This window comes from Macaca nemestrina, assembly GCF_043159975.1.
Source record: "Macaca nemestrina isolate mMacNem1 chromosome 13 unlocalized genomic scaffold, mMacNem.hap1 SUPER_13_unloc_1, whole genome shotgun sequence".
NCBI lineage: Eukaryota > Metazoa > Chordata > Mammalia > Primates > Cercopithecidae > Macaca > Macaca nemestrina.
The window spans coordinates 288,176-313,724 of NW_027257576.1; the positions used below are offsets into that span (position 1 = coordinate 288,176).

General features: G+C 43.3%; 1 protein-coding gene and 1 long non-coding RNA gene across 10 annotated transcripts in view; one reads left to right on the forward strand and one right to left on the reverse strand.

Moving 5' to 3' along the window:
- Positions 1-25,549, forward strand: part of LOC139361167 (uncharacterized) — a 205,484-nt gene that overhangs the window by 177,933 nt on the left and 2,002 nt on the right. For 3 of the 4 annotated variants that reach the window (XR_011618719.1, XR_011618720.1, XR_011618718.1), the window contains 3 exons: positions 23,384-23,741; positions 24,282-24,441; positions 24,703-24,871. This is a non-coding gene — a long non-coding RNA (uncharacterized lncRNA). Of the gene's footprint in view, positions 1-23,038; positions 23,742-24,281; positions 24,442-24,702; positions 24,872-25,549 lie in introns of those variants that run through there. The other variant, XR_011618717.1, reaches the window with a different exon arrangement.
- Positions 1-25,549, reverse strand: part of LOC139361166 (disco-interacting protein 2 homolog C-like) — a 74,144-nt gene that overhangs the window by 42,465 nt on the left and 6,130 nt on the right. For 2 of the 6 annotated variants that reach the window (XM_071089642.1, XM_071089644.1), the window contains exons 2-3: positions 12,802-13,011; positions 10,175-10,309 (exon numbers count right to left, since the gene is read on the reverse strand). In XM_071089642.1, coding sequence (XP_070945743.1) covers positions 10,175-10,309; positions 12,802-13,011 — 345 coding nt within the window. Of the gene's footprint in view, positions 1-5; positions 1,507-6,049; positions 6,291-10,174; positions 10,310-12,801; positions 13,012-21,933; positions 22,671-25,549 lie in introns of those variants that run through there. The other 4 variants (XM_071089645.1, XM_071089643.1, XR_011618716.1 and 1 more) reach the window with 4 other exon arrangements.

The window sequence follows — 25,549 nt, forward strand, 5'->3', positions numbered from 1 at the left end:
TGGAATAAAATTAGCAATTATGATTAAAGCTTCTATAAATGTCCACGTGCAGGTTTTTCTGTGAACACAAGTTTTCAACTCCTTTGGATAAATACCGAAGAGTGCAATTGCTGGATCACATGTTAGGAGGATATCTCGTGCCCATCAATGATACACTGGATATACAAAATGTGGCACGTATATACCACGGAATACTATGCAACCATAAAAAAGAATGGGTTCCTGTCCTTTACAGGGACATGGATGAAGCTGGAAGCCATCATTCTCAGCAAACTAAAAGAGGAACAGAAAACCAACCACCACATACATGTTCTCATAAGTGGGAGTTGTACAATGAGATCACATGGACACAGGGAGGGGAACGACACACACGGGGGCCTCTTGGGGGGTGGGGGCAAGAGGAGGGAGAGCATTAGGACAAATACTTCATGCATGCAGGGCTTAAAACTTAGATGGGTTGACAGGTGCAGCAAACCACCATGGCACATGTATACCTATGTAACAGACCTGCACATGTATCCAAGAACTTAAAGTAAAATTTAAAAATAAAAAATAGGGAGTATAGTTTGGTAAGACAATGTGATAATTTTACAAACACAAAACATGTCAATACCCACTTCCCCACCTCCCTCAAGTGCTTTCAACAGCATCCTATTGCTGTTATTAAAAGAATAAAGCATCTACCATCATCTCCCAGCCCCTGCCTGCCTTCCTTCATTCTTGTCTTGTGCCACTTTCTCCCGTGTTTACTTCCTTGAACGTGCCTGATTCCTGCTGCAAGAGGCATTCTGCACGCACCCCCATCTCTGTTCAGACCGTGGTGTCCCTACACTCCACCCCCCTCAACAAGCAACCTCTACTTCTCTCCAGACTGCAAGGGGATCATACTTTCCAGAATGCATCGGTTTTCTACCTCTCATCCCAAGATACGCCAGATTCTTTTACAGCATAAATTTAGAGAATCCCGCTTCCCTTTCTTTGGTGCGCTTTCCTCAATTCTTCATCAGAAACCCATTAGAGTGATTGTCATATTAGTGCCCATTCTCCCCATCAGGCCGCAGGTTCGTGAGAGCAGGGGCCACGGCCATGTTGGTGAACCACGGTATTCTCAGTGACTATCCATGTGTTTAGAAAGTATTTGCTGAATGAGTAAATGGGTCTGCAGTTCCAACCAAAGCTAGAAGCTTGACTTTGGAAGAATGAAAGTAGATAACATTTCCAAAGCAGACCCCATAGCATGAGAAAAGAAGGGAAGAATGGAGGCAGAGCTGAAGGATGAATATCGGCACAGGAGTAGGTGAGAGTTCCAGAAATGCTGGGTTTTCACGTGTTTTTATTTACCTCATATCTGTGTTTCCATCTCTGTGTAGCGTGACTGTCACATCCCTCTCTATTTCTACATTTCTTTACTGACCAGGACAGAGGTGGTGCATTGGACACACTACTAACCAGCCTACTCTCTCGGACTTGCAAGGAAATGTAGAGAAAACAATCTAGAAATGGTATCTCAGAAGAAAAAAATATCAAAAATATGAGAATAAATGTGGGAAAAAATCAATGTTTAAAGACAACTTCTCAACATATTTAGGTATCTCTGGGACTTAAAATTTCATCAGGACTCCCCACACTTCTTTCTTTTTACATTGCTCTGTGTGTGTGTGTGTGTGTGTGTGTGTGTGTGTGTGTGTGTGTGTTCAACAGAAATCTACAAAAAAAAAAAAAAGAATGCTATTGCTAGAATAATGCTACTACAGCGGAGAAAAATGTAATCTTTTCTTCCACCCATCTTAGCTTCATTGGTTGGGGTTCCTATAACAAAAGACAGATGAACCCCCAAAAAAGCAAGCGGAGGCTTATTAGCATGTATATTTCATATATACATGGGAGACACACAGGGAATGAGGGAATCTCAAAGAGACAGCTCAGACCTTTCTTTTATGTAACATCTTCAACAAGGATAGTAAATGTTTCTAGAAGTGCCAAGACAAAGTAAAAGGACTTTGGGTCATTGGGGGCAACAAATTGTGGGAAGGCCAATAAATGATAGATTTTTGTGTAAATTCCTCTGGTGCTGTTTCCTGAATAAGGGTCTGAAGTTGTCTACAGAGATTGACCTGCGTCCTTTCTGGCAGAGAGGGGAGAAAGGGCACTTTTGTCTTTGTATAATATGATTATGTTGTGTGCTTTTCAGAAACTAGAGGGAAGGCCAGAGCGCTTCTTAATTGCTTTCAGCTCAAAATATTTTAGCATGGCGTGTTGTATTCTCTGCACTGTTCCTGCTGCAGATATCTCTAAAGGCATCAGTCGCATCCACAGCACTACTTGTGGGGAAATATTGAGCAGAACTGGAATCAAATGTATAATTCAGCCCCATAGAATCTGAGCCACAGGACAGAGAGAACTGCCCGGGAGTCAAAGCAGACACTGAGCAGCTGACATTCTAAGAGTCTCCTTCCAGTAGATCGGCGCATAAACTCAAGTTCTTTTCACAGATTTGTCTGTGTTTCTTTTTTGGAAAAAAACATAACCCTGTAGCGAAAATGTCTACTTCACAGTGCACCAAAACATCTGGAGCCTTAGCCAGAAGCAGCACAGACCCAGCCAGAAGCAGCACAGACCCAGGCAGCCTGGTGATGTCCGGCGGGGGCAGCCCATAAAATCCATCAGCATGTGGCCCTGCGAGCCGCCACCAGTAACATATGTTTACATGCTAATGAATGTCAGGCTCATTTAGAACAAATTTGCATCCATCAAAGTCAAACAGCGAGCAGAGCAGCACATTTTCCTGTGTGTCAGTGGCCCCTGAGATACCAGGGAGAACTTGAATTGCCTGACCCCTTCAACTTCCAAGCATCCCAGAGGGAAAATGCAGACCCCAGGAAAGGACTGTGCTGGAAACCATTTGTTCTTACAGATGTCCGGAGTAGTCTTGTGACTGACCCAAAAACTCCCCTCTGAGGGTGGGGGAGACCTAGGTTAGGAGAGGGTGAACCGTGCTGCCTTCTAAGACCTTCCTTCTAAGGGAGGGTGGGAGAAACCCAGAGTAGGTGGAGGTGAGCCATGCTGGCAGGACCTTCCTTCTAAGGGAGGGTGGGGAGACCTAGGGTACGTGGAGGTGAGCCATACTGGCAGGACCTTCCTTCTAAGGGAGGGTGGGGGAGACCTAGAGTAGGTAGAGGTGAGCCATGCTGGCAGGAACTTCCCTCTAAGGGAGAGTGGGGGGACCTAGGGTAGCTGGAGGTAAGCCGTGCGGGTAGGATCTTCCTTCTAAGGGAGGACGAAGTGTGCTTTGCTAGACTCTGCGCTTGAGTCTCAGCGTGGCGGACCCAGATGGGAGCAAGTCACTTCTATCCTATGATTCTGGGTGTCCTCATCTGTCATGGAAGGTTTGGTTAGATGAGCTTAAAGTCACTCCAGTTGCAAAGCTGTGTGACTTGTAGATACATGCCAGTGTGAATGACTCACTTCACTTTTACAAGTTGCACAGATAGCCAGGCTTCCCCTTGTATCAGTCAGGAGGTCCCAGAAGACTTTGTCACAGGCAAAGAGGTGATTAAAAGGACTCACTGACGGGATTCTTTGGAGATCGGTGGGCAGGGCCCAAGGGAAGTGAGAATAGCACTCCCCAGATTATGGGCAAGGGATGCCTGGGGAGGGGCTGCTAACGTGGACAGGCATGAGTAAGAGAGGACTGAGGACAGCTCCTCTCCCTCCTCCACCTTCTACCTGCTGCCAGCAATGAATCCAACCAGCAGCCCTAGGCCAGGCCAGGCTCCCAGAGTCAGAGCCAGGAAGAAGCCAGGCACATGGAGAAGCCACTGGTCCCCACCAACACCAAGGGTGCAGTAAGAATTTTGATGGAAATATTTAAAAACTCATTCAACAACTTCCTATCTCCCCAACCAGCCTCTACATATGATTCCACCTTTTCCGACTCCTGAGCCATCCTCAGGGGTGTCACAGGGGTGGGGCTGCCTGCTCTGCCCAGGGCCTGGGACCCTCCAACCTTCGGAGGTCTGGAGTCCCCTCTCCCCTCCCTGGCAGCAACTGTCTTCTCTGCTGTCAAATTATCACTTCCATCCTCCCACAACACATGAGAATTTAAGACGGGATTTGGGTGGGGACACAGCTAAAGCATATCAAAGGGGGGACCTGGGGCTTCCTCATGGGGCTCTGGCATGAGCTTGGGTGACACAGGTTATAAGACCCCATCTGCTTCAGGTTTAATTGCATACCCCAATATTCCCAGGTTGTAGTCCTAACCAAGGACCTCAGAATGTGTCTGTATGTGGAGATAGGCCTTTTAAAGAGGTGATGAAGGTAACGAAGTCATTAGAACTGATGCCCTTGTAAGAAGAGATCAGGACACAGACATCTATTGAGGGACAACGGCACGAGGACACAAGAGAAGATGCCATCTGACAGTCAAGGAGAGATGCCTTAGGAGGAGCCAGTCCTGAACCCACCTTGACCTTGGACCTCCAGACTCCAGGACTATGAGAAATACATCTCTGTCTTTTCACAAAACTGCCTGTGGCAGCCCAACCAGAGCCATGCGCCATCTTTGGTTCTCAGAAATTCCACTTGTTTTTATACTCCTGGATTTTAGGAGGCCCCTGGATGACCAGCATGTGGCTAAAGTTAGAGAAGGAGTTACTTGTGTAAGAGAGCCCCACACATCTCTGAGCGGACACCGTACAGCCCATGAGATATTGGGTGTAGTACCATCCTCTCTTCCCTAGGATATTAAGAACAATATCACAGGAGGGGTGTACAGCCACAGCCCCTGCGTCACTGGGAGCAATAGCATCTTCTCCCCCTCTCAATATAAGGAACAATATCCCAGGGTGGGTGTACATCCCCTGTGATATTGGGTGTAACGTCATCGTCTCCCAATGCGGATATTAAGCATAGTGTCACAGGGGGGTGTATACCTTCTTCGCTATCGGGAATAATATCCTCTCCCCTCAGGACTGTATGCAAAATATCGAAGGGGTTTTACAACTCTTGCGATATGGGCAGTAATATCATCCTCTCCCCACCTAGATGTTAGGAACTCGATCACAGGCGGCCGTACATTTCTTGCGATATTGGGAGTCATATCCTCTCCCATCATGGATATTAAGAACAATATTACAATGGAGGTGTACCACCCACTGCCATATTGAGAGTAATATGCTCTCCCCTTCGGGATATTAGGAACAATATCGCAGGAGGTGTGTACAACCCCTGCGATATTGGGAGTAATATCATCCTCTCCCCCTGAATATAAGAAACAATATCACAGGAGGATGTACACCCCCTGTGATATTGGGAGTCATATCATTTTCTCTCCCTCTGGATATTTGGAACAATATCACAGTGGGTGTGTACACCCTCTGCGATTTTGCCACTAGTATCATCGTCTCCCTCCCAGGATATAGGGAACCATATCACAAGGAGGTGTACACCCCCTGCGATACTGGGAGTGATATCGTCCTCTCCCTCCCTGGATATTAGGAACAATATCACTAGGGAGTGTACACCTCCTGCAATATGGAGACTAATATCATCCTCTCGCCCCCTGGATATTAGGAACCATATCATAGGGGTGGTGTACACCCCCTGTAAAATCAGAAGAAATATCATCCTCTCCACCTTTGGATGTTAGGGACAATATCACGGGGGAGGTCTACGCCCCCTTCGATATTGGGAGTTGTATCATCCTCTCCCACCCAGGATATAAGGAACAAGACGACCGAAGGGATGTACACCCACTGCCATAGTTTCAATAATGTCATCCTCTACCCCCTGGCTGTTAGGAATAACATCATAGTGGGGTGTACACTTTCTTCGATATTGGGAGTGATATCATCCTCTCCCCGCTGGATATCAGGAACAAGTCTATTAATTATTAATATTAATAAATATAAGAAAAATTAAGAGTAATCATCGACATTAATAATCACAATAAAGATAGTAAAATAGTTAAAAATATTAACGATTAGCATTAATAATCAGTAGTAATATCACTACTAATAAAATAATGATATCAGCAATTGTTACTTAAATCAATATTAAGTGATGCTGGTAATAAAATAACAATATTAGCAATTATTTTAAGCATGCATAATCATATATTTAAAATAATTATCCATAACAGTATCCTATTAATAGTATCATTGATAATTGTTAATATCGATCATGGATGTTTAATAATTAATCATATTACTCCTAATACCGCAGGGGGTGTACACCTACCTGTGATGTTGTTCTTAATATCCAGGGACAGAGAGCATGGGATGTTGTTCCTAATTATCAAGGAGGGGAGAGTGTAATATTACTCCCAATATGACAGGGTGTGTACATCCCCCCCAAGGCACTGTTCTTGCCATTCAAAACAAGAGAGGATGACATGACTCCAGATATCGAAGAAAGTGCAAACCCACGTGTGATATTCTTTCTAATATCCAGAAAGGAAGAAGAGGATAGTAATCCTCATATGGCAGGAGGGGTACACTCACTCTGATATTTTTCCAAATATGCCGGGGGAAAAGAGAATAATTGCATTCCCAATACCGCACCAAGGGTTGTACACCCCGTGTGAGATGGTCCTTCATAATGTTTCAAGGCGGGAGGGATGATATTATGACATATATGGCAGAAAGTGTACACTCCCCAGGGATATTGTTCCCATGATCCTGGAGGGAAGGGGATATTACTTTAAATATTACAGAAGGTGTACATGCCCCCAGTGATATTGTTTCTAATTTCCACGTGGGAGAGGAAGATATGACACCCAATAATGCAGGGAGTACAAACAGTCCTGGGATATTCTTCTTAACATTCAGGGAGGAAGAGGATATTACTCCCAATACAGACGGGTGTACACCCTCTGACGGTGTACACACTGAGGGTATACACCCATCTGTGAAAGAGTTCATAATTTCCAGAGAGGGAGATGATATTACTCACAATATCATACACAGGCTGTGAGTCCACCATGGCCCCTAATAGCCAGCGGGAGGAGAAGGGGTGGCTATTAGTCCCCACCTTGTGGGGGTGCCTCACCCCCCTGCGAGGTGACTCCTAATAGCCAGAGGGGGAGAGGGGGTGGCGATTAGTCCCCACCTCGCGAGGGGTGCCTCACCGCCCTGCGATGTGGCTCTTAATATTCGGGGGGGAGAGGGGGTGGCTATTAGTCCTCACATCGTGGGGGAGGTCCTAAAATAAAATATATGTTAACTATTTAAAGGTGTGAATTTTATTACATATAGAAAAATGTGCGTTTAGCGTACAAATGTGTGCATTTATGTCAAATACATGAAAACACATAATCCAGGTGTTTCGGTTCATACCACTGTAGAGACTTTTCGGTTTCTTTTCATACAACTGCCCAACTGGGGCCCAGAGCCAACACCCACCAGCTGTGTCACTGCGTCTGTTGTTTTACTGTCACACACCGGCCCTACCCCACAAAAAAAAAAAAAAAAAAAAAAAAGCCATGGCACTTAATAAAAAATTAATTTTACAACATTATTAGAGATGACTTGTAGTCCTCTTTGAAGAGACTGCAGCATGTGAAGGATTTCAAATACAACTGTGTTCTGGGTCTCCTGATCTAAGGACCTGTCCGCACTGGTGGCTTTAGCAGTGCTTCATGCAAACTTCCAGAAGGCATGTGTGTCATGTCTAAGAGCAAACTAGAGTTCACGCCTCAGCACTGTGTGCCTCTTCTTTCTTCCGTCCCACGGGCACCGTCTTCTCCCAGGGAGCTGGTGCTGTGCTCTGAGGCTCTGTCCCACCAGTCCCTGCCAAGTCCCTGGGGCCACTGTGGAGAACCAGCCTCCGTCTGTCAAAGTGTGTTGTGCAGAAAACAACTCATCCAAATCTGTTTAAAAACCACACATTTGCGACGCCTATAGGCCTCAGAAGGTGGAGGCAGACAGGTAAAGGCAGCTGCCATGGGGGCTGAAGTTCAAGCCGGTCTGTCCGGCGACTGATGGGCACTGTCTGCAGTGAGCCACTGCACATTTAGCGAGGCTGCCTGGCCCCTCACCTCTGCCAAGCCTCCACCCGTCGAGTCTGGCCTGGATTCTCACACGCCTGCACAGCCTTCATCTGGTTCATAACTCAGCTCACAAAGGGCCCCATACAAAGGCCCCCGTACCGCGGCAAGGACGGCGGTGGTCACACCTGTGGTCATTTATCCTCTCTGCATCTAGCTCCTCTTCCTGAGGCAACAGCACCTCTGAAGTCACAGCCTGGCCTCCCAACTCTTCCCCATCCCGGGCTTCTTGGCATGTTGCTCTGCTGCACACACCTCAGCAAATACTGCTGATTAGCCAGAATCACCCAGAAATCTCTTAACCTCGATTCTGACTGCTTTTATAATTTGTAATATTTGTACTTCTGGTGTGATTTGAGGAACAACAAATTTTAAAATTAGAGAAGATGTGGTTTTTATTCTCTCCTTTCTACTTGCAACCTTGAAAATTCAAGTAGCAGCAAGGTTTGTTGAGAGTAACTTCCACCAAATAGAACCTATTACAAAGGTACTACAGAGTGTCAAATAACCACATAGATGTAAAATAGACATGCAGACACAGATATAAAATCCAATGGTTAAACCAAACTGAGAAATGCTTGCCAGTTTGATAGGACTTCTGAAACTTGACAAAAATGTTGGCTAAGGGATACAAGATGTTATGAGATGAGTGAGATGCTTGGCCTAGAACCACAGGCTCTCTCCTCTTTACAGCAGAAAATCCATAAGGAAGTCAAATCTGAAAGAACCAGGTACCATTGAACGGCATCATCAGTCGTCCTTCCCATCCCTCGGCCAGCTGAGGTGAGTGCAGACAGTCGTTCACCAACATCCATCATCCATCCTCCAGGCCATGGCTACACTTTACTCCCAGGCTCCCTGTCATTATGTAGATTAGGTAAATCCTAGCCACTCTCACCTTAAGCCTACCCCTGCCAGCGTGGCAATCACCCAGTCCCAACCACAGCAAGGACAGCCGTGTCCGTGGGAACACAGAGCAGCGGTCTGAAAGGAACCTGGATCTCTGAATACCTCATGGAGCAGTCACCAGCCTGGAACATCCTCCCTGACGGCTTTGCAAGACAGAAAAACTCCTTGGTTCCTCAAGCTACAATACTGCAGAGTCTCAGGTCACAGCATCCTTATCTACCCTCGTCAGGAACCGTTCATGCTCATCAAGACATGAGAACAAAACTGCAGTGGCACAGTCACACTCAACACAGACCACCTGCTGCTCACATTCATCGTATTAACACCAAAAAGCCACCGTGGTGGATATCCTGGATGTGGACACTTGGCGGCTTTTTGCTGGAGATGCGCTTTGTGCATTTATCGCACGACCATCTTGGCATCAGGAGCTGCAGCGCAGATGGCAGCTGTGCATGTCACAGGGAGTCTTATTCGCTGGAATCTCAGCCAGCTCCCAGCATCAGCTCCCACAGCGTCCTCTCCTCTGGGAGCACGTGCTTGGACGCCACAGTGTCCTGTGGATCCACAAAACCGCGCTGTCCTCCCTGGCCACTGTGCCTGTCCACTGTGCCTGTTGCGGCTCCGATAGTCCTCCGTGTCTACCTGTTGGGGCTCGGATAGGCCGCCTTGTCCGCCTGCGAGTCCCGTGCACTACAAGATTACGCCATTCCAAGGCTGCTCGATGAGGCTTCACACGGGGGCATTGTATTTCATTCACTGCTAGGTTCTACACTGACTCTTATGACTCCGGGGAAGGACTAAGACTTAAATAGAACAGCGGCTAGGTGATACAAACCGCCGCTGTAATCAGAACATACCAAGACCAGGCCACAGGAAGGAAGAAGCAGCCCTGGGCCGCAGCCTGTTACCAAGTCGCTGACATCTCTGTCCAACATGGATAAAAAGACCCTCTTTCCTCCGAAGTCTAAAGCAACATATCGGCCCATCTAACAGTAATTCTGTTGTACATTTAACTTCATCTTGCCCTTCTAAGTGACTGTTCACGGCCTTAACACCTGAACAAGAATTTCTCAGTTGCTGAACCACTGTTCGTTATTCAGCAGATAAAATGGCAGCAGATTGCACCCCAGGAAGAAACACACCCAGTCACGGGCACAGAACGGGACATCAGCACAAACCGTTTCCCAGAAAAAAACGCATCTCTGCTTTGGGACATACCATCCCCGGTCTCCATGAGCTCGGCGTTGCAGTACTTGGGCGCTGTCCGGGACCCCGTGGAACCCTGTGGTCGCTCCATCTGTATGGAGTGCTCTGAGGTGTACGTGGTTACGTCAGGAGGTGCAGAATGATTATCTGTAAAGAAGCATATCATGAGTGTTTCTGGTGGTTGTGGCGTTTGCTCTGCAGGTTGAGCAAGCCATAGCTCAGGAAGAGACGGGAGCGCAGACGCTCACCCTGGGGGTGCCGTGAGAAGCCAAAGCTGATCTCAGCCACGTCTGCCACAAACATCTGGCACAAAGGGGGACCCCAGCATAACTCATGTTGCCGAAAATGGAGTAGAGTTCGGTGAAACCTCAATTTCCTAACAGGAGCCACGTCAGCGGCATTTTAACTAGAATAACGTTAGACCGGCAATGGCAGGGCGCCAGGAAGCGTGTGTGTGTTCATGGAAGGGTCCCGTTTCCTGTCGGCCACCGTCCACACAGCCCAGGGCTTTACTCGCGCTTTGGAGCCCAGGGCCTGGAAATGGAAACCCAGCTCTGAAAACTTCTGGGGATTTGGGGATGTCCCTAAAGCTCTCCGTGCCTCAGTTTCTTCATCAAATGGGAACAGTAATGGCTATGACCATGTAGGATCGGGGCGGGGGGGTTGGCCAGTGTGACTATGTTGTGCCTGGACTCCTTAGAACACTCACGCACACATGATCACAGATGCTAAGTTCTCATTCACAGGCTTCTGATTATCTCAGAAGGTCAAATGCACATCTGACTTTTTACTTCTCTTCTTTTGCCACACAAAATATTTCTGCTCTTCAAGTTTCATTATTTTGTCACAGCTTTTCCAAAAAACTCCCAAACTTATAGAAAATTTCCAGATAGTCTAGGAGGATTATCTTTGTGCCCAATTAGAAATTACCGGAACGCGATCACCCGAGAGTTACATTTGGGTCACACTGAGCCCTGACGTACATGAGTTAGGAGCCCCTCATAGTTTGGATAAATTAATTCTTTGTACTAAAACTTCCTCCAGTATTGAAAGGGTAAACCCACAAAGGGAGGCCCAAGTGCAGTGATCCATTTATTCAAAAATATGTGTTTTCCTTGGTAAGATTCTGTGCATTTTCTTAAAATTGAATAAAATCCGAGGATACAAATGCTTCCACCAAGTGGCAGAGGCGGTGTCTGGCCTCCCCGTTCACGTCTGGCAGAGCCTTGGCCACTATCCTGCAATCCAATATACACATGGAATTTTATTATGGAAAAATACGTAGCAGTCACACATTTCTGTTCAATGTTTAGCCTGCTGTGATTTCAGGTAGGGTTATTAATTCACATAAACGAGTGTACATGTTCCTGAAACTGTGTCAAACTGAAGTTTAACACTGCTTTGCATTTGAGTACTACTTTGCAAACTTTTAAAGAGTATTTCTGTTTTCTCCTTTATACTCACAACAGTTGAGAGAGAAAAATTATTGTTTTCAATTTTTTTTCCCTCACTCAAGCCTAAAGCAGGAGAAGGGACTTCAAGATCCCAGCAGCAGTTATTGGGAAAAGTGAGACAGACCCAGCTCTCCTGACAGCAAACTCCTGTTCCAGACAGAAAACAGTTGACGCTTTCAGTGTCAGTGAGCACCGAAGGGGCTGGGACCCAAGTCAATCCCAAACACCTCTGGGTGTGAAGGAGTCAGTGATCTAGAAGTGAACATTCTGGGGTTCTGGGGTGTCTGTCGGCTATCTGATCACACATGACGTCCACCTGCTTCCCACTGAGGGTTTTGCAGAGATCAGGCTTTCCTGTGGTAGCTGGTGCCGGGAGGGTCTGAGCCTGCGGCTCGTGCTCCGTTATCGGCGACGTGGTACACAGTCATCTCCGGTTACTGCTTTAATAGAGACACACACCAAAACCTATTCAACCCAAGTCCCATACTTGATGGAAAACATTTTCTCCTGAACCATTCAAAGGCAGAGCGACGCGAGGCTCATCGTGCCTCCCCCACGTGTCGACTCTAGCTCTAGTAATTCTCACTTCACTCCTTTTCCACGGCATCTTCAAACGTTGTAGGGCAGTGATCCTAACTTTGCTCTTTTTCTAATACAGAGGATCTCCCTTGTCATAGAACCTACACAAAACAGGGCGCCACGCCCAAGAAATCTGAACACCTGTGGCAGACAGCAGCGTAAAGCGGCCGTGCTTAAAGCCCTCGTTTCCTTAAATGACTCCCGTGGTCAGGAGGAGCACACTTTAAAACCCTGTCCTGTTGACTGGGACTGTTAAGGTTTCACGCAGGAGCATAAGTGAGAAGAAAAGATAGAAGCGGATATGGCTGCAGGATTCCCCAGGAACACGAAAGGACTTATAAACAGAAGGCCCCTGGAATTCGGATATGGCTGCGGGATTCCCCAGTAACAAGGCCCCTGGAATTCCAGCTGTGGGAGGAACCTGGGCATGAGAAAAGCAGTACAGCAGCTTCCAGAAACAATCCAACCAAAGCACCCCAGGGGCCAGAGGGGCTCTGCGCTCTTTCCACTAAGGGATTCCACAGCCAAGATACAAACAGAGGAAAACGTGCACACACAAAGGGGTTTAGACAACAGGCACAGAAAGACACTGTGAAGCGTGCTCACCCATGGGGGTCTGGGCCATGACATCCGCTAGCCTGTGGGCAGTTCTGCTGCCCCCGCTCTGCGTGGAGGACGAGGAGGTGGTGGACGTGGTGGAGCCGTGGATGGCCTGACTGATCCAGTGCTCCACTTTGATGCTGCCCTGGCTGGAGGTCGGGGCGCCCTGGGAGTCCACCTGCACTGAGCCTTCATCTTCTGAGCCATAAGAGGTATCTGTGTAAGAAGAAAGGCAATTTGCTATATGTTGCAGCAAAAACAGGCACTACAATCTCAGTCCCTCCAACACAGATTTACTTCACGCAAGTCTGAACAGTTGTTTAATGACTTTTTGCCGTAGACACTCTTGAGAATTTACACCACTTTTCAGATAATGAACCATTTATTTTAGCATAATGAATTTTGCTTCCAAAGCACCTTATACAAACATGCTATAAGATGTTTGATACTGTCATCTCAAAGATGCACTGACACATTTCCTCTACACAGCAGTTTGGGAAGAAACCAAGTGTTTTCTTGTGTCAGAAAGTGAGAGGGCAAGGGGAGGCGGAGGGCCTGTGCAGCTCTCAGGAGTCTCAGTGTGACTATGTTTAGCCCCGGTTAGTCCTGAGATGCTCTTCTGGGCTCTGATTTATTTCTACGTTGGTGTGTGTGTTAGATACCCTTGCAGGTGATTTTTGCATCTGTGTGTTAGTTACCCATAGAGCTGATTTATTTCTACATCGGTGTGTTAGATACCCATGCAGGTGATTTCTGCGTCTGTGTGTTAGTTACCCATACAACTGATTTCTTTCTATGTCAGTGTGTTAGATACCCATGCAGCTGATTTATTTCTACATCGGTGTGTTCGATACCCATGCAGCTCTCTAAGGATCAAGACGCTGATGATGGTAACAGGAGGGAAAGCAGAATGTGCCTCACATAGAGCGGCCCCTCCACCTCCCCGTTTTCCTCTGGGGCACACAACAAACCCTCATGTTACATTTTGCACTCAAATCTATTCACCTTTACACTATTCGTTTCTTATACATTGTCATTATTGATTTTTCTATCTGTACAAATTGGATATCTTGGATTATGAGAAAATACATCCCTTTTTTCACTATAATTCGCGAGAACATTTTTCATTTAATAACTTTTCATGCAGCACCAAGGTTTTTGGGAATAAATTGCTGCTGTATTTGTTAAACTTCAACGTAAGAATGACACTCAGAATCCTACCTACAAGTGAGTGATGGGAGGCGCTGGCTCAGGTGAGCAGCTCCAGATCATTGGGTGAGAGAAGGAGTCACAGCAAATAATCTTAAGACACTGGTTTGCTTCTTAAAAGACAGTAAGGGCAAACAATATTCACACTTATTACCACTGTCACATGACTTACGCTGTTTGGGAATTTTTTAAAAAGTTTACTTGTTAGACAAGCAATAATATTAGGAGCCTGAAAATTCTCTATCATCTTGCTTTTTTTTCTTTTGAGACAGAGTCTTGCTCTGTTGCCCAGGGTGGGGTGCAGTGGTGTGATCTCTGCTCACAGTAACCTGTCACTCCCCGGCTCAAGTGATTCTCTTGCCTCAGCCTCCCAAGTAGCTGAGATTATAGGCAAGTGCCACCATGCCTGGCTCATTCTTGTATTTTTAGCAGAAACGGGGTTTCACCATATTGGCCAGGCTGGTCTCGATCTCCTGACCTCGTGACCTCATGATCTGCCTGCCTTGGCCTCCCAAAGTGCTGGGATTACAGGCATGAGCCACTGCGCCTGGCCGACCCTGCCTTTTAAGAAAACTTACACAATTTATATAAAAGTAAAAGTAAAACTGACACAGCCTTGAGACTTTTGAGAAAGGTACACAACCAGGTGTCCATTTGGAGCACAACCATCTCCCCAGAACGTCTTCTCAAAACCCTTTCCAATCTTTCATTCCTCACTCCCACCTACCTTTTCCAAGAAACCTGCAGAATAATGTGATATAGACACTCGACAGAATAGCAGCAAACCAAGCAAGCAGCATATGAAATGGATGATACAGCATGACCAGTGGTGACTAGAATTACACACCATGGGGACAGGAAGTCAGGTTGATTTAACATTCAAAACTGAATTAATGTCATACGCGGTAAAGAATTACGGAGTAGAACCGCGTGTTAACCTTAGGAGACATAGAAAAGTACTGACAAATTCAAGAGAACGAAACTCAACAAACCATGAATAGAAGGCAATTTCCTCAACCTGTTAAAGTACATTCATGAAAAGCCACAGCTAACATTGTATTTAATGGTAAACAATAGAATGCGTTTTCCCTAAGATGGAGAACAAGACAAAGATGTCCCCTCTTGCCACTTTTATTCAACATTATCTGGCAGGTTCTAGCTGGTGAAATAAATTAACAAGTTTAGTAATAAAGACATCCAGATTAGAAACGAATAAAAGTGTCTTTATTCATAGATGACCTGACTTTGGCATGTAGAAAATGGCAAGAAGTACACCAAAAATTACTAAAACAAAGTTTGATGGGATCATAGGACACAAGATAAAGATATACATATACTAGCGATAAAAAACCTGAAAATAAAATTAAGAAAATCGTTCCATTCACAATAGCATCAAAAGCAGAAGACATTCAGCTGAACTTCTAACAAAAAGGTGCAAAATGTGTACAATGACAACTATAAAACATTACGGAGAGACATTAAAGATCCAAATAAATGGAAACTAAATAAATGGAGGCAGATTCATGATCGTGAATTCGAAAACGCAGCATTATCAAGACAATTCTTCCAAAACTGTTCCATTAATTCAAGGCACTGCCTAATAAAATCCCAGAAGGCTGTGTGTGAAATGGAAAGCTTATTCTCAATTTTATCTGGAAATACAAAGGACCTACAATAGCCAAAATAAATTTGAAAAAGGGAAACAATGTTGGAAGACTTCACTATCTGATTTCAAAACTTTACATAAAGTCATAGTTATTAAGGCAGTGGTATTAGCACAAAAATAGATGTATACATCAAAGGAACAGAATTAAACTCAGAAATAAAGCCTTATATTTATGATTAATTTATTTTTGACAAAGGTCTCAAGACAATTCAGTAAAAGAAAGGTAGTTTGTTTTTTCAACAAATGTTGCAGTGGCAACTGGGTACCCACACACCAAAAAGAAAAACCGTGGGGGAAAGAATCCCCCAAACCAAATGAAAACAAAAATCCGACTTAGATCTTTACTGCACACACAAAAATTAACTCCAAATGGATCACAGACCTAAATGAAAGAACAGTAAGACCATGACACTTCTAAAACTCCCAAAGACACAACCCATGAAAATTAGTGAAATGGACTTCATTAAAATAGAAAACTAGTAAGTTTTAAAAGATGATTATCTCCCTATAACTAATGTAACAAATTACCTTGATCTTAGTGGCTTATAACAAGACAAATCTATTATCCTATTGATGAAGAAGTCAGAAGTGTAAAATCTAAGTGTCAGCAGAACTACGTTCCTTCTGGAGGCTTCAAAGGAGAATCCATTTCTTTACCTTTCCCAACTTTTAGAGGCCACCTGTGTCCCTGACTCATGGCCCCTCTTCATCTTTAAAGTGCATCAATCCAGTCTCCAGTTCTTTTCTCTTTTAAGGACCTTCTTGATTACAGTGGGTCTACCTACTTAAACCAGGATAATGGTCCCATCTCAAGATCTTAAATTAATCAGCTGCAAAATGCCTTTTAACCACTTCAGACAACAGGTTCATAAGTTCTGGGGAATAGGACCTGGGTATCTTGGGGGAAAGGCTTTGTTCCGTCTGCTACATAGTAGTTTGTTCTTTCACTGAGAAACGTTACATCTGTAAAACTCTTATATTCAGATTGCATAAGGCACCTGTAACCCATAAGATGACAACCAACCCATTTACAACATGAGCAAAAAATCTGAACATTTTACCAATATATACAAATGGCTATGAATAGGAATTAGCACATTAAAAGCTAATAAGCACATTAAAAATGCTTAGCATCATTCATTGTTGCAAAGTAAATACACAATGATATACCATTCCACATCAATTAGAATGACAAAAATAAAAATAACAGTAACTATTGGTGGTGATGATGTGGAGAAACTGGGATGAGCATATGCTGCTGGTGGAAATGTGAAATGGTGCAGTTATTTTGTAAATAATTTGGCAGTTTTTAAAAAGCTAAACCTAAACTTACAATAAGACTCAATCATGCTACTTGGCATCCACTTAAGATAAAAGAAATTATATGCATACACAAAGATATGTACATTAATGTCAATGGCAGCTGAATATGGAAACAATGAATAACCAACTGGTAAATGAATAAACAGAATGTGTCATATCTATCAAATAGAATATAAATAAATAATAAGAAATAAACTACTGGTGCATGGTACAGCAAGGACTTCAAAACAGGTAAAGGAGGCATAGAGAAGTGTGTACATTGTATGATTTTATATCATAAAATTATAAGATCATAAAAAAACCAAAAACCATAAAATCAGAGTAAAATATTCTATGATTTTATATTCTAGAAAATTTAGAGTGCACTGTTATGATTTCTAGGGTTCTTTTCCGTAGAGCTAACCTTTCATCTGATATCCTTTGCAATCAGCCAGGTACATTCTTTAGCACGTTTATAGTGTAGTTCTGCTGATAACACATTCTCTCAGCTTTCATATTTGGGAATGTGTTGTTTCACCCCTGTTTATAAAGGAGATTTTCCCTGGATATGAGTTGACAGGCCTTTCTCCTGCTTTTAGTGCTTTAAAAAAATGTCTTTCCATGGTCTTCTGGTCTCCACTGTATCTTCACAGAAGTCACGCGTTTTTGAAATGCTTCTCTGGTATGTAACGTGTCTTTTCCTTCTGAGTCCTTTCAGGATCTCCTCTTAATCTTGGGATTTCAGTACTTTGGCTATCATGAACTCGGATGTGCTTCTTGTTATACTTGTTCTGCTTGGAGTTCACTGAACTTCTCGGGGCCGGACACAGGTGTTTGACATCAATCTGAGAAAATTTTGACTCCTTTTTTCAAAGGTTCTTGCTCTTCTCTCTCTTTTCCTTCTTGTATTACAAGTATATTGACGTATCACAGGAGCTTGAGGTTCTGTTGGCTTTTCTTTCCATTTTGTTTCTCTGGGCTTCACTTTGGTTAATTCCTTTTCATCTCCCTTCGAGCCCACAGACTTCATCTTCCTTCTCCAACCTGTTAAGCCCATCAGCGCCATTTCATCTCAGTGTCATATTTTCCAGCTTCATAGTGATGTCTCATGTATACCCTATATATGCACAGCGTCTCCTATCATGGACATTGCCTACCAGACTGGTACATTTGTCACAACTGATACTTCTACAGTGAAACATCATTACCACTCCAACTCCATCATTCACATCAGGGTTCATTCTTGGTGTTGTACAATATATGGCTCTGGACAAATGCATAACATGTATCCACTATTACAGTATCATACAGAGATCACGTGATACTAAAAACTCTCCTGCTCTGCCTATTCATCCCTGCCTCCCCCTGGCAACAACTGATCTTCTTACAGTCTCCATAGTCTTGCCTTTTCCAGGATGTTGTAAAGCTGGAATCATACAACAACCTTTTCAGATTGCTTCTTTCACTTAGCAATATGCCCTTTAAGTTTCCTCCGTGTCTTTTTATGGATAGCTCATTTATTTTCAGCCTCAAATAATATCCCATTGTCTGGATGTACCACAGCTCACTTATACATTCACCTACTGAGGGGCATTTTGGTTGCTTCCAAGTTTTGACAACTATGAATAAGGCTGCTCTAAATATCTACTTGCAGGCTTTTGTGTGTAGACATAAGTTTTCAACTGCTTTGAGCAAATGCCAAGGAGTGTAATTGCTTTATCATATGGTAAGAGTATAGTTAGTTTTGTAAGAAACCACCAATCTGTCTTCCTAAAGGCTGTTCTATTTTTATTAAGACCCGCCATGAATGAGAGAGAATTCCCACAGCTCCACATCTTCACAGGCTTTGGTGTTGATAGTGTTCTGGATTCTGGTGTAGTGATATCTTACTGTTGCTTTCATCTGCATTTCTCTATGACACGTGATGTGAAGCATCATCTCATACGTCGATTTGCCATCTCTATATCTTCTTAGATGAGGCATCTGTTAGTCTTTGACCCATTAATGTGATGAATTACGTTAATTGGCTTTTCAATGTTAAACCGGCTTTGGATACGTGAAATTCCATGTGGTTTTAGTGCACAATTTTTGCTAGATTTGCTAATATTTTATTGAAGATTACTGCATCTATGTTCATGAGAGATGTTCTGTAGTTTTCTTGTAATATTTTGTTATTAAAATGGTATTTGATATTAAAATGATGCTGGCTCTATAGAATGAGTTAAGAAGTATTCCTCAGCTTCTATGTTCTGAAAGAGATTGTAGATAATTGGTATAATTTCTTCTTAGATATTTGGTAGAATTCACCAGTGAACCCATCTGGGCCTGGCACTTCCTATTTTGAAAGCTTATTAACCACTGATTCAATTTAACAGATACAGGCCCATACAGATCGTTTCTTCCTGTTCAAATTTTGGCAAATTCTGTCTTTAAAGAAATTGGTTCATTTCATCCACGTTATCAAATTTGTGGCCATAGAGTTATTCATAATTTTTATTATCCTTTTAATGTCCATGGGATCTGTAGTTATGTCCCTTATTTCATTTCTGATATTGGTAATTTATCTGCTGTATTTCTTTTTCTTGTTAGAGGCTTACAGATTTTCTCTCAAAGAACCAGCTTTTGGTTTCATTGATTTTTCTCTACTGATATTCTGTTTTCAATGTATTGATTTCTGCTCTTTCATTATTTGTCTCCTGCTTAGAATTTAATTGGATGTTCTTTTTCTAGTTTTCGAAGGTGGAAGCTGATTGATTTTAGATCTTATTTTTAACGTATGCATTTAAATCTATAAATTTCCCTATAAACATTACTGTCACTGCAGCTCACAAATTTTAACAAGTTTTCATTTTCATTTACTTCAAAAATTCAAAGAAATCTTCAGGTTTCTTCCTTGAACAATGTATTATGTATAAGTGTACTGTTTAATATCCTAATATATTTTCCAGTCGTCCATTATTGATTTCTACTTTACTGTGGTTGAGAACATACTTGTTTGATTCCTATTCTTTTAAATGTGTTAAGCTGTGTTTAATGGAACACAACATGGTATGTCTTGGTGAATGTTGTGTATTCTGCTGCTGTTGGAGGAAATAGTCTATAAACTTCAGTTATATACAGTTGACTGAGGATGCCGATTTCAATTTTGTCCTTACTGCTTTTCTGGCTACTGAATTGGTCCATTTCTGATAAAGGGGTGTTAACGTCTCCAACTATAATAGTGGGTTAATTATTTCTCCTTGAAGTTTGTTTTTACTTTGGAATTCTGATACTTTGTTAGCAAAAGTACATTTAAGGATTGTTACATCTTCTTGGAGTATTGACCTCTTTATTACGTAATAGTCATCTCTGGTAACTTTCCTTGATGTAAAGTCGACTCTGTCTAAAATTAATATCACCACTTCCATTTTTCAAAATGAGTGTTGGCCGGGCACGGTGGCTCATGCCTGTAATCCCAGCACTTTAGAAGGGCAAGGCAGAATGATCACCTGAGGTCAGGAGTTCAAGACCAGCCTGGCCAACACGGTGAAATCCCATCTGTACAAAAATAGAAAAAATAAATAAATTACCCAGGCATGACGACAAATGCCTGTAATCCCAGCTACTCGGGAGGCTGAGGGAGAATCACTTGAACCTGGAAGGCAGAGGTTGCAGTGAGATATCGGGCCATTGCACACCAAAAAATTAGTGTTAACATTTATATCTTTTGCCATCCCTTTACTGTTGATCTATATGTATGTCTTTATATCTAAAGTGGATTTCTTATAGATAATATATAGTTCGGTGCATTTGGACTGACATTGAAAGTAATAATATACAGTTGAATTAACATCTACCATATTTGTTACTATTTTCTATTTGTTGCCCTTGTTCTTTGTTTTTGTCTTTCACTTTTTTTTCCTTGTGGTCTTTATTGAGCATATTCTATGATTTATTTTCTTTCCTTTCTTAGCATATCAGTTACTTTTTTTTTTTTTTTTTTAAGTGGCTGCCTTGGAATTTGCAATATAAATTTACAAGTAACCCAAGTCCACTTTCAAATGACACTACACTGGTTTCTTGATAATGCAAGCACACTATAATAACAAAATAACCCTAATTCCTAATTGCTCTCTCCCATCCCTTGGGTATCACTGCTCTCATTCATTTCACTTATATTTAAGTGTGTGTATATGACATATACATAAGCATATAATACAGTATATTTACTGTCGCTATTATGAATGAACTGTTAAGTTAGAACTGTTAAGAAAAATGAAAGATTTTCTTCTACCTTCACTATTTCTTCTTTAATGCTTTTTCTTTTTCTATTTATTTTTTTAAACAGACAAGGTCTTTCTCTGTTGCCCAGGCTGGAGCGGAGCAGCATCATTATAGCTCACCGCAGCCTTGAACGGGATCCTGGGCTCAAGAAGTGACCCGTCTCAGCCTCTCAAAGTAGCTGGCACTATAGGTGTTGGCCACCACGTTTGGCTTTTTTTTAATGAGACAGAGTCTCACAACGTTGCCCAGGCTGGTCTCAACTAAGCGGCCTCCAGCTCTACTCCCATCTTTGCCTCCCAGAGTGTTAGGATGACAGCTGTGAGCCCGGTAAACAGACTGTGCTCTTCCTTTCTTTGTGCACAGCTGAGTTACTGACCTCTACTATTTTCTCTAGAGAACTTTGAACATTTTTTGCAAGGCAGGTCTACCGGCAACAAATTTTTCAATTTTTGTCAGAGAAGGTCTTTTCTTTTTCTTCACTTTTGAAAGATAATTTCACAGAGTATAGACTTCTAGGTTAATGGAATTTTTTTCCTCTCAATAGTTTAAATACTTCACTCCACTTCTTGCTTTCATGGTTTTTGAGGGGAAGTTGAAAATAATTCTTATCTTTGATCCTCCATAGGGAAGGAGATTACTCTGGTTTCTTTGCTTTTTAATCTTTGATTCACCACAGTTTCAATATTTTATGCCCAAATAGAGTTTATTTTTGTTTTGTTTTGTTTTTGTCGTCATCGTTTTTACATTTATCCTTCTTGGTGTTTCTTGAGCTTCCTGGATCTATGGTTTGGTGTCTGGCATTAATCTGAGGAAATTCAGCTATTACTGTTACAAATATTTCTTCTGTTCCTCTTTCTTCCCCCTTGTATTACCGTTATGCATATTTTATGCCTCTGTGGAAGTCCCATAGTGCTTGGATACTCCGTTCTTTTCTGCTTTTCAGCTCTGGAGGTTGGAGTTGGGTATTTCCCTTTCTCCCAGGTCAGAAGGCTCTGATAAAATCCCACCAGGTTAGTCTCCACTTAACTAGCTTCTCAGGAAGGTGGACCTAGTGAAGAGTGCACTTGCATATTGAAAAATGATTCCTATTCTCTTTCCCCTGTAGTAAGTATGAGGGGATTTTTCTCTGATGTTTACTTCGAGAACCTGATTGAGCTTCTGATGATACAACTCACAAAAGCATGAGACCCATATGCACAGGCCTCCTGGAGGTTTTAACTCTCAGACGTGGCCACACCTCACCACAGCAATTTGTCAATTCCAGTTCAGGGTTTCCAATCCCAGCGTGGGTTCCTTGGAGCATTGTGCTCCAGTGTATGGTGATTCATCTGCTTTACCTGTCCAGCCAATCTGGGGACAGTGGCTTGCCGGTGACCTCACGTCTCTTGCAGGTTTAAGAAGAGCTGCTGATTTTTCAGTTTGCTCAGCTTTTTACCTGTGAGGAGGGAGTGACAATTCTCAAGATTATCGTGTACAGAACCTGAAATTCCCCAACTCCATTATAGTGAAAAGTGTCTTCCCTTCCTCTGGCTCAAGAATTAAAATATTTTCATTCTCTGACACGTTGTACTCTGATTCCCTAAATATTTATAATTGCAGATTTAAAAACTCAGTTTTCTGCTGTATCAGACATGTAGACTGGCACTTTCCAACAGAATTATGAGAGTCCTGTTATAGAACTTGAAACCTTCCTTGTAGCCTCATAACCTTCCTTGTAGCCTCATATAAATATATAAACAGGTATAATTAATTTTACTGGTATATTTTTAACTCAAAATGCTCATACTATACTTGCAATAAGAAATACAAATAGGCCGGATGCGGTGGCTCAAGTCTGTAATCCCAGCACTTTGGGAGGCCGAGGCGGGTGGATCACGAGATCGGGAGATCGAGACCATCCTGGCTAACACGGTGAAACCCCGTGCCTACTAAAAATACAAAAAATTAGCCAGGCGTGGCAGCGGGCAGCAACTTGGGAGGCTGAGGCAGGAGAATGGCATGAACCCGGGAGGCGGAGATTGCAGTGAGCCGAGATCACGCCACTGCACTCTAGCCTGGGCAACAGAGCTAGACTCCGTCTCAAATTAAAAAAAAAAACAAATACAATATTTTCTATTTTTTATATTAACTGGCATGTCTTTCACGCAGCAAATCCAGTTCAGACCAGGCACACGTCATGTGCTCAGCCGCCGCATGTGGTGAGTGACAGAGACCATCCTGCATGTGTGTGCACTTTTTACTGCCTTTTTCTTGACCACAGATTCTACCCCCCGTTTCTCTGTGTATGCGGTGATTATTTGCTGACTATTACACATTGTGGGTAACTTGTTGAGCACACTCAGGATCCCTAACCTCCCTCTGAAGCTTTCCAGCTCTTGTTTTAGCAGTTAGCACAGGCACGGCTGGGTCATCGTGACATGGGCAGGCTTGGTTGGATTCGCTGTTGGTGTGAATCTGTGGAGAGCTCCCATCCTGCACCCACTTGGGTCTCCCCCTCCTGGACGTGGTAAGATGGCCATGCTCCGCCCACACCTGAGCTCTCTCTGATCTCCCCCTCCCGGACATGGTAGGACGGCCATGCTCCGCCACACCTGAGCTCTCTCTGATCTCCCCCTCCCGGACATGGTAGGATGGCCATGCTCCGCCACACCTGAGCTCTCTCTGATCTCCCCCTCCTGGACGTGGTAGGGTGGCCATGCTCCGCCACACCTGAGCTCTCTCCGAGCTCCGCCTTCTGGATGTGGTAGGATGGCCATACTCCGCCCACACCTGAACTCTCGGCACCACGGTCTGCAGGTGTTCTCCAGAGGGCAAGTGTACTGTGGGTGCATCTCATTCATTCTCCTGCCCTCGCCCTCAGGTTCTGGCTGGTACAGCTGTGGTCACAGACTAAAAACAGCCACCTCATTCGTTTTGTGCAGTTTTACAGTTGTTTAGGGCAGATGGGTGATTTGGGTCCCTGTTCTCTCATCATGGCTAGAAGTAGTTTGGGCAAATTATTCTTTTATCTTTACATTCGGAAACTAAAGGAAAGTTTCACCCATAGAATACTAGCGTTGCGACAATCCTAATGAGAGTTTCTCCAGAAACTAGGATCCAGGTCAGCAGCCAGTCATTTCATAGAAGATAAACTTCAAGAACATTCTCTGAAGGGCAATGAAACTGAGTAAGATCTAACCACTGTTACCAACAACCAAGAAAAATAGGTAAGAAAATGCAGCTAAGATTTGGATCAAGTAAGTACGGTAATAAACATGCAAACTATCGCTAAGCACAAATAGGCTGGGAGTAAAAAATTTTTATGATATTGACATTTACGATTTTACAAAACTGCCCCATATGATATATCAAGAGGACTCCTGATGAAAATTTACAAGGGATGCTTTATGGCTGATATAAAACTGTTGGTCAAATCCAAATATTTCACAAAAATAACATTTCAAATAATATTCTTTTATATTTTGCAGACATCTGTACAAGGAGGTTATTCATCACACATGACCCAGTAACATTTGTCAGCGGTTGGATTCAATACGAGAAATAAGCAAATAACCGTAACCGCACTGTTTCTTCCATTTCAAAGTCTTTTCTCTTATACAAAGTGGTCAAGAAAAATGCCCGTTGCCTTACATACTGGTTAGTGCCAAAAATTTGGTTTAAAATATTTCAACCCTTGAAATATTTTACGTCCATGTTGTTAGTTACACAAAGAACACATACAAATACAATTATTTTGCCATAAGTTTTGGCAAATTATAACCATTAACTAAACAAACAGGAGTAAGCATGTTATTTTTGAGATAGGGTCTTGCTCTGTTGCCCAGGCTGGAGTGCAGTGGCACGATCATGGCTCACTGCACCCTGATCCTCCCACTCCAGCCTCCCGAGCAGCTGGGACCACAGGCACACACCACCATTCCTGGCTGATTTCTGTATGTTTTGCAGGGATGGGCTTTGGAATGTTGCCCAGGCTAGTCTCAAATGCTGGGAACTCAAGCAATCTGCCTGCCTTGGCTTCCCAAACTGCTGAGGTTAGAGGCATGAGCCACCATGCCTGGCCTAATCATTTTTAAAGAGTCTGCATTTATTATCGTTATTTTTTTCTAATTGAGATGGGGGTCTTGCTCTGTTGCCCCGGCTGGAGTGCAGTGGTGCCATCTCAGCTGACAGCAACCTCTGCCTCCCGGGCTCAAGTGATTCTCCCACCTCAGCCTCCCAAGTAGCTGGGACTACAGGTGCACACCACCAGGCTCAGCTAATTTTTTGTACTTTTGGTGAAGACAAGATGTACAAAAGGCATTTCTGTACATTTTG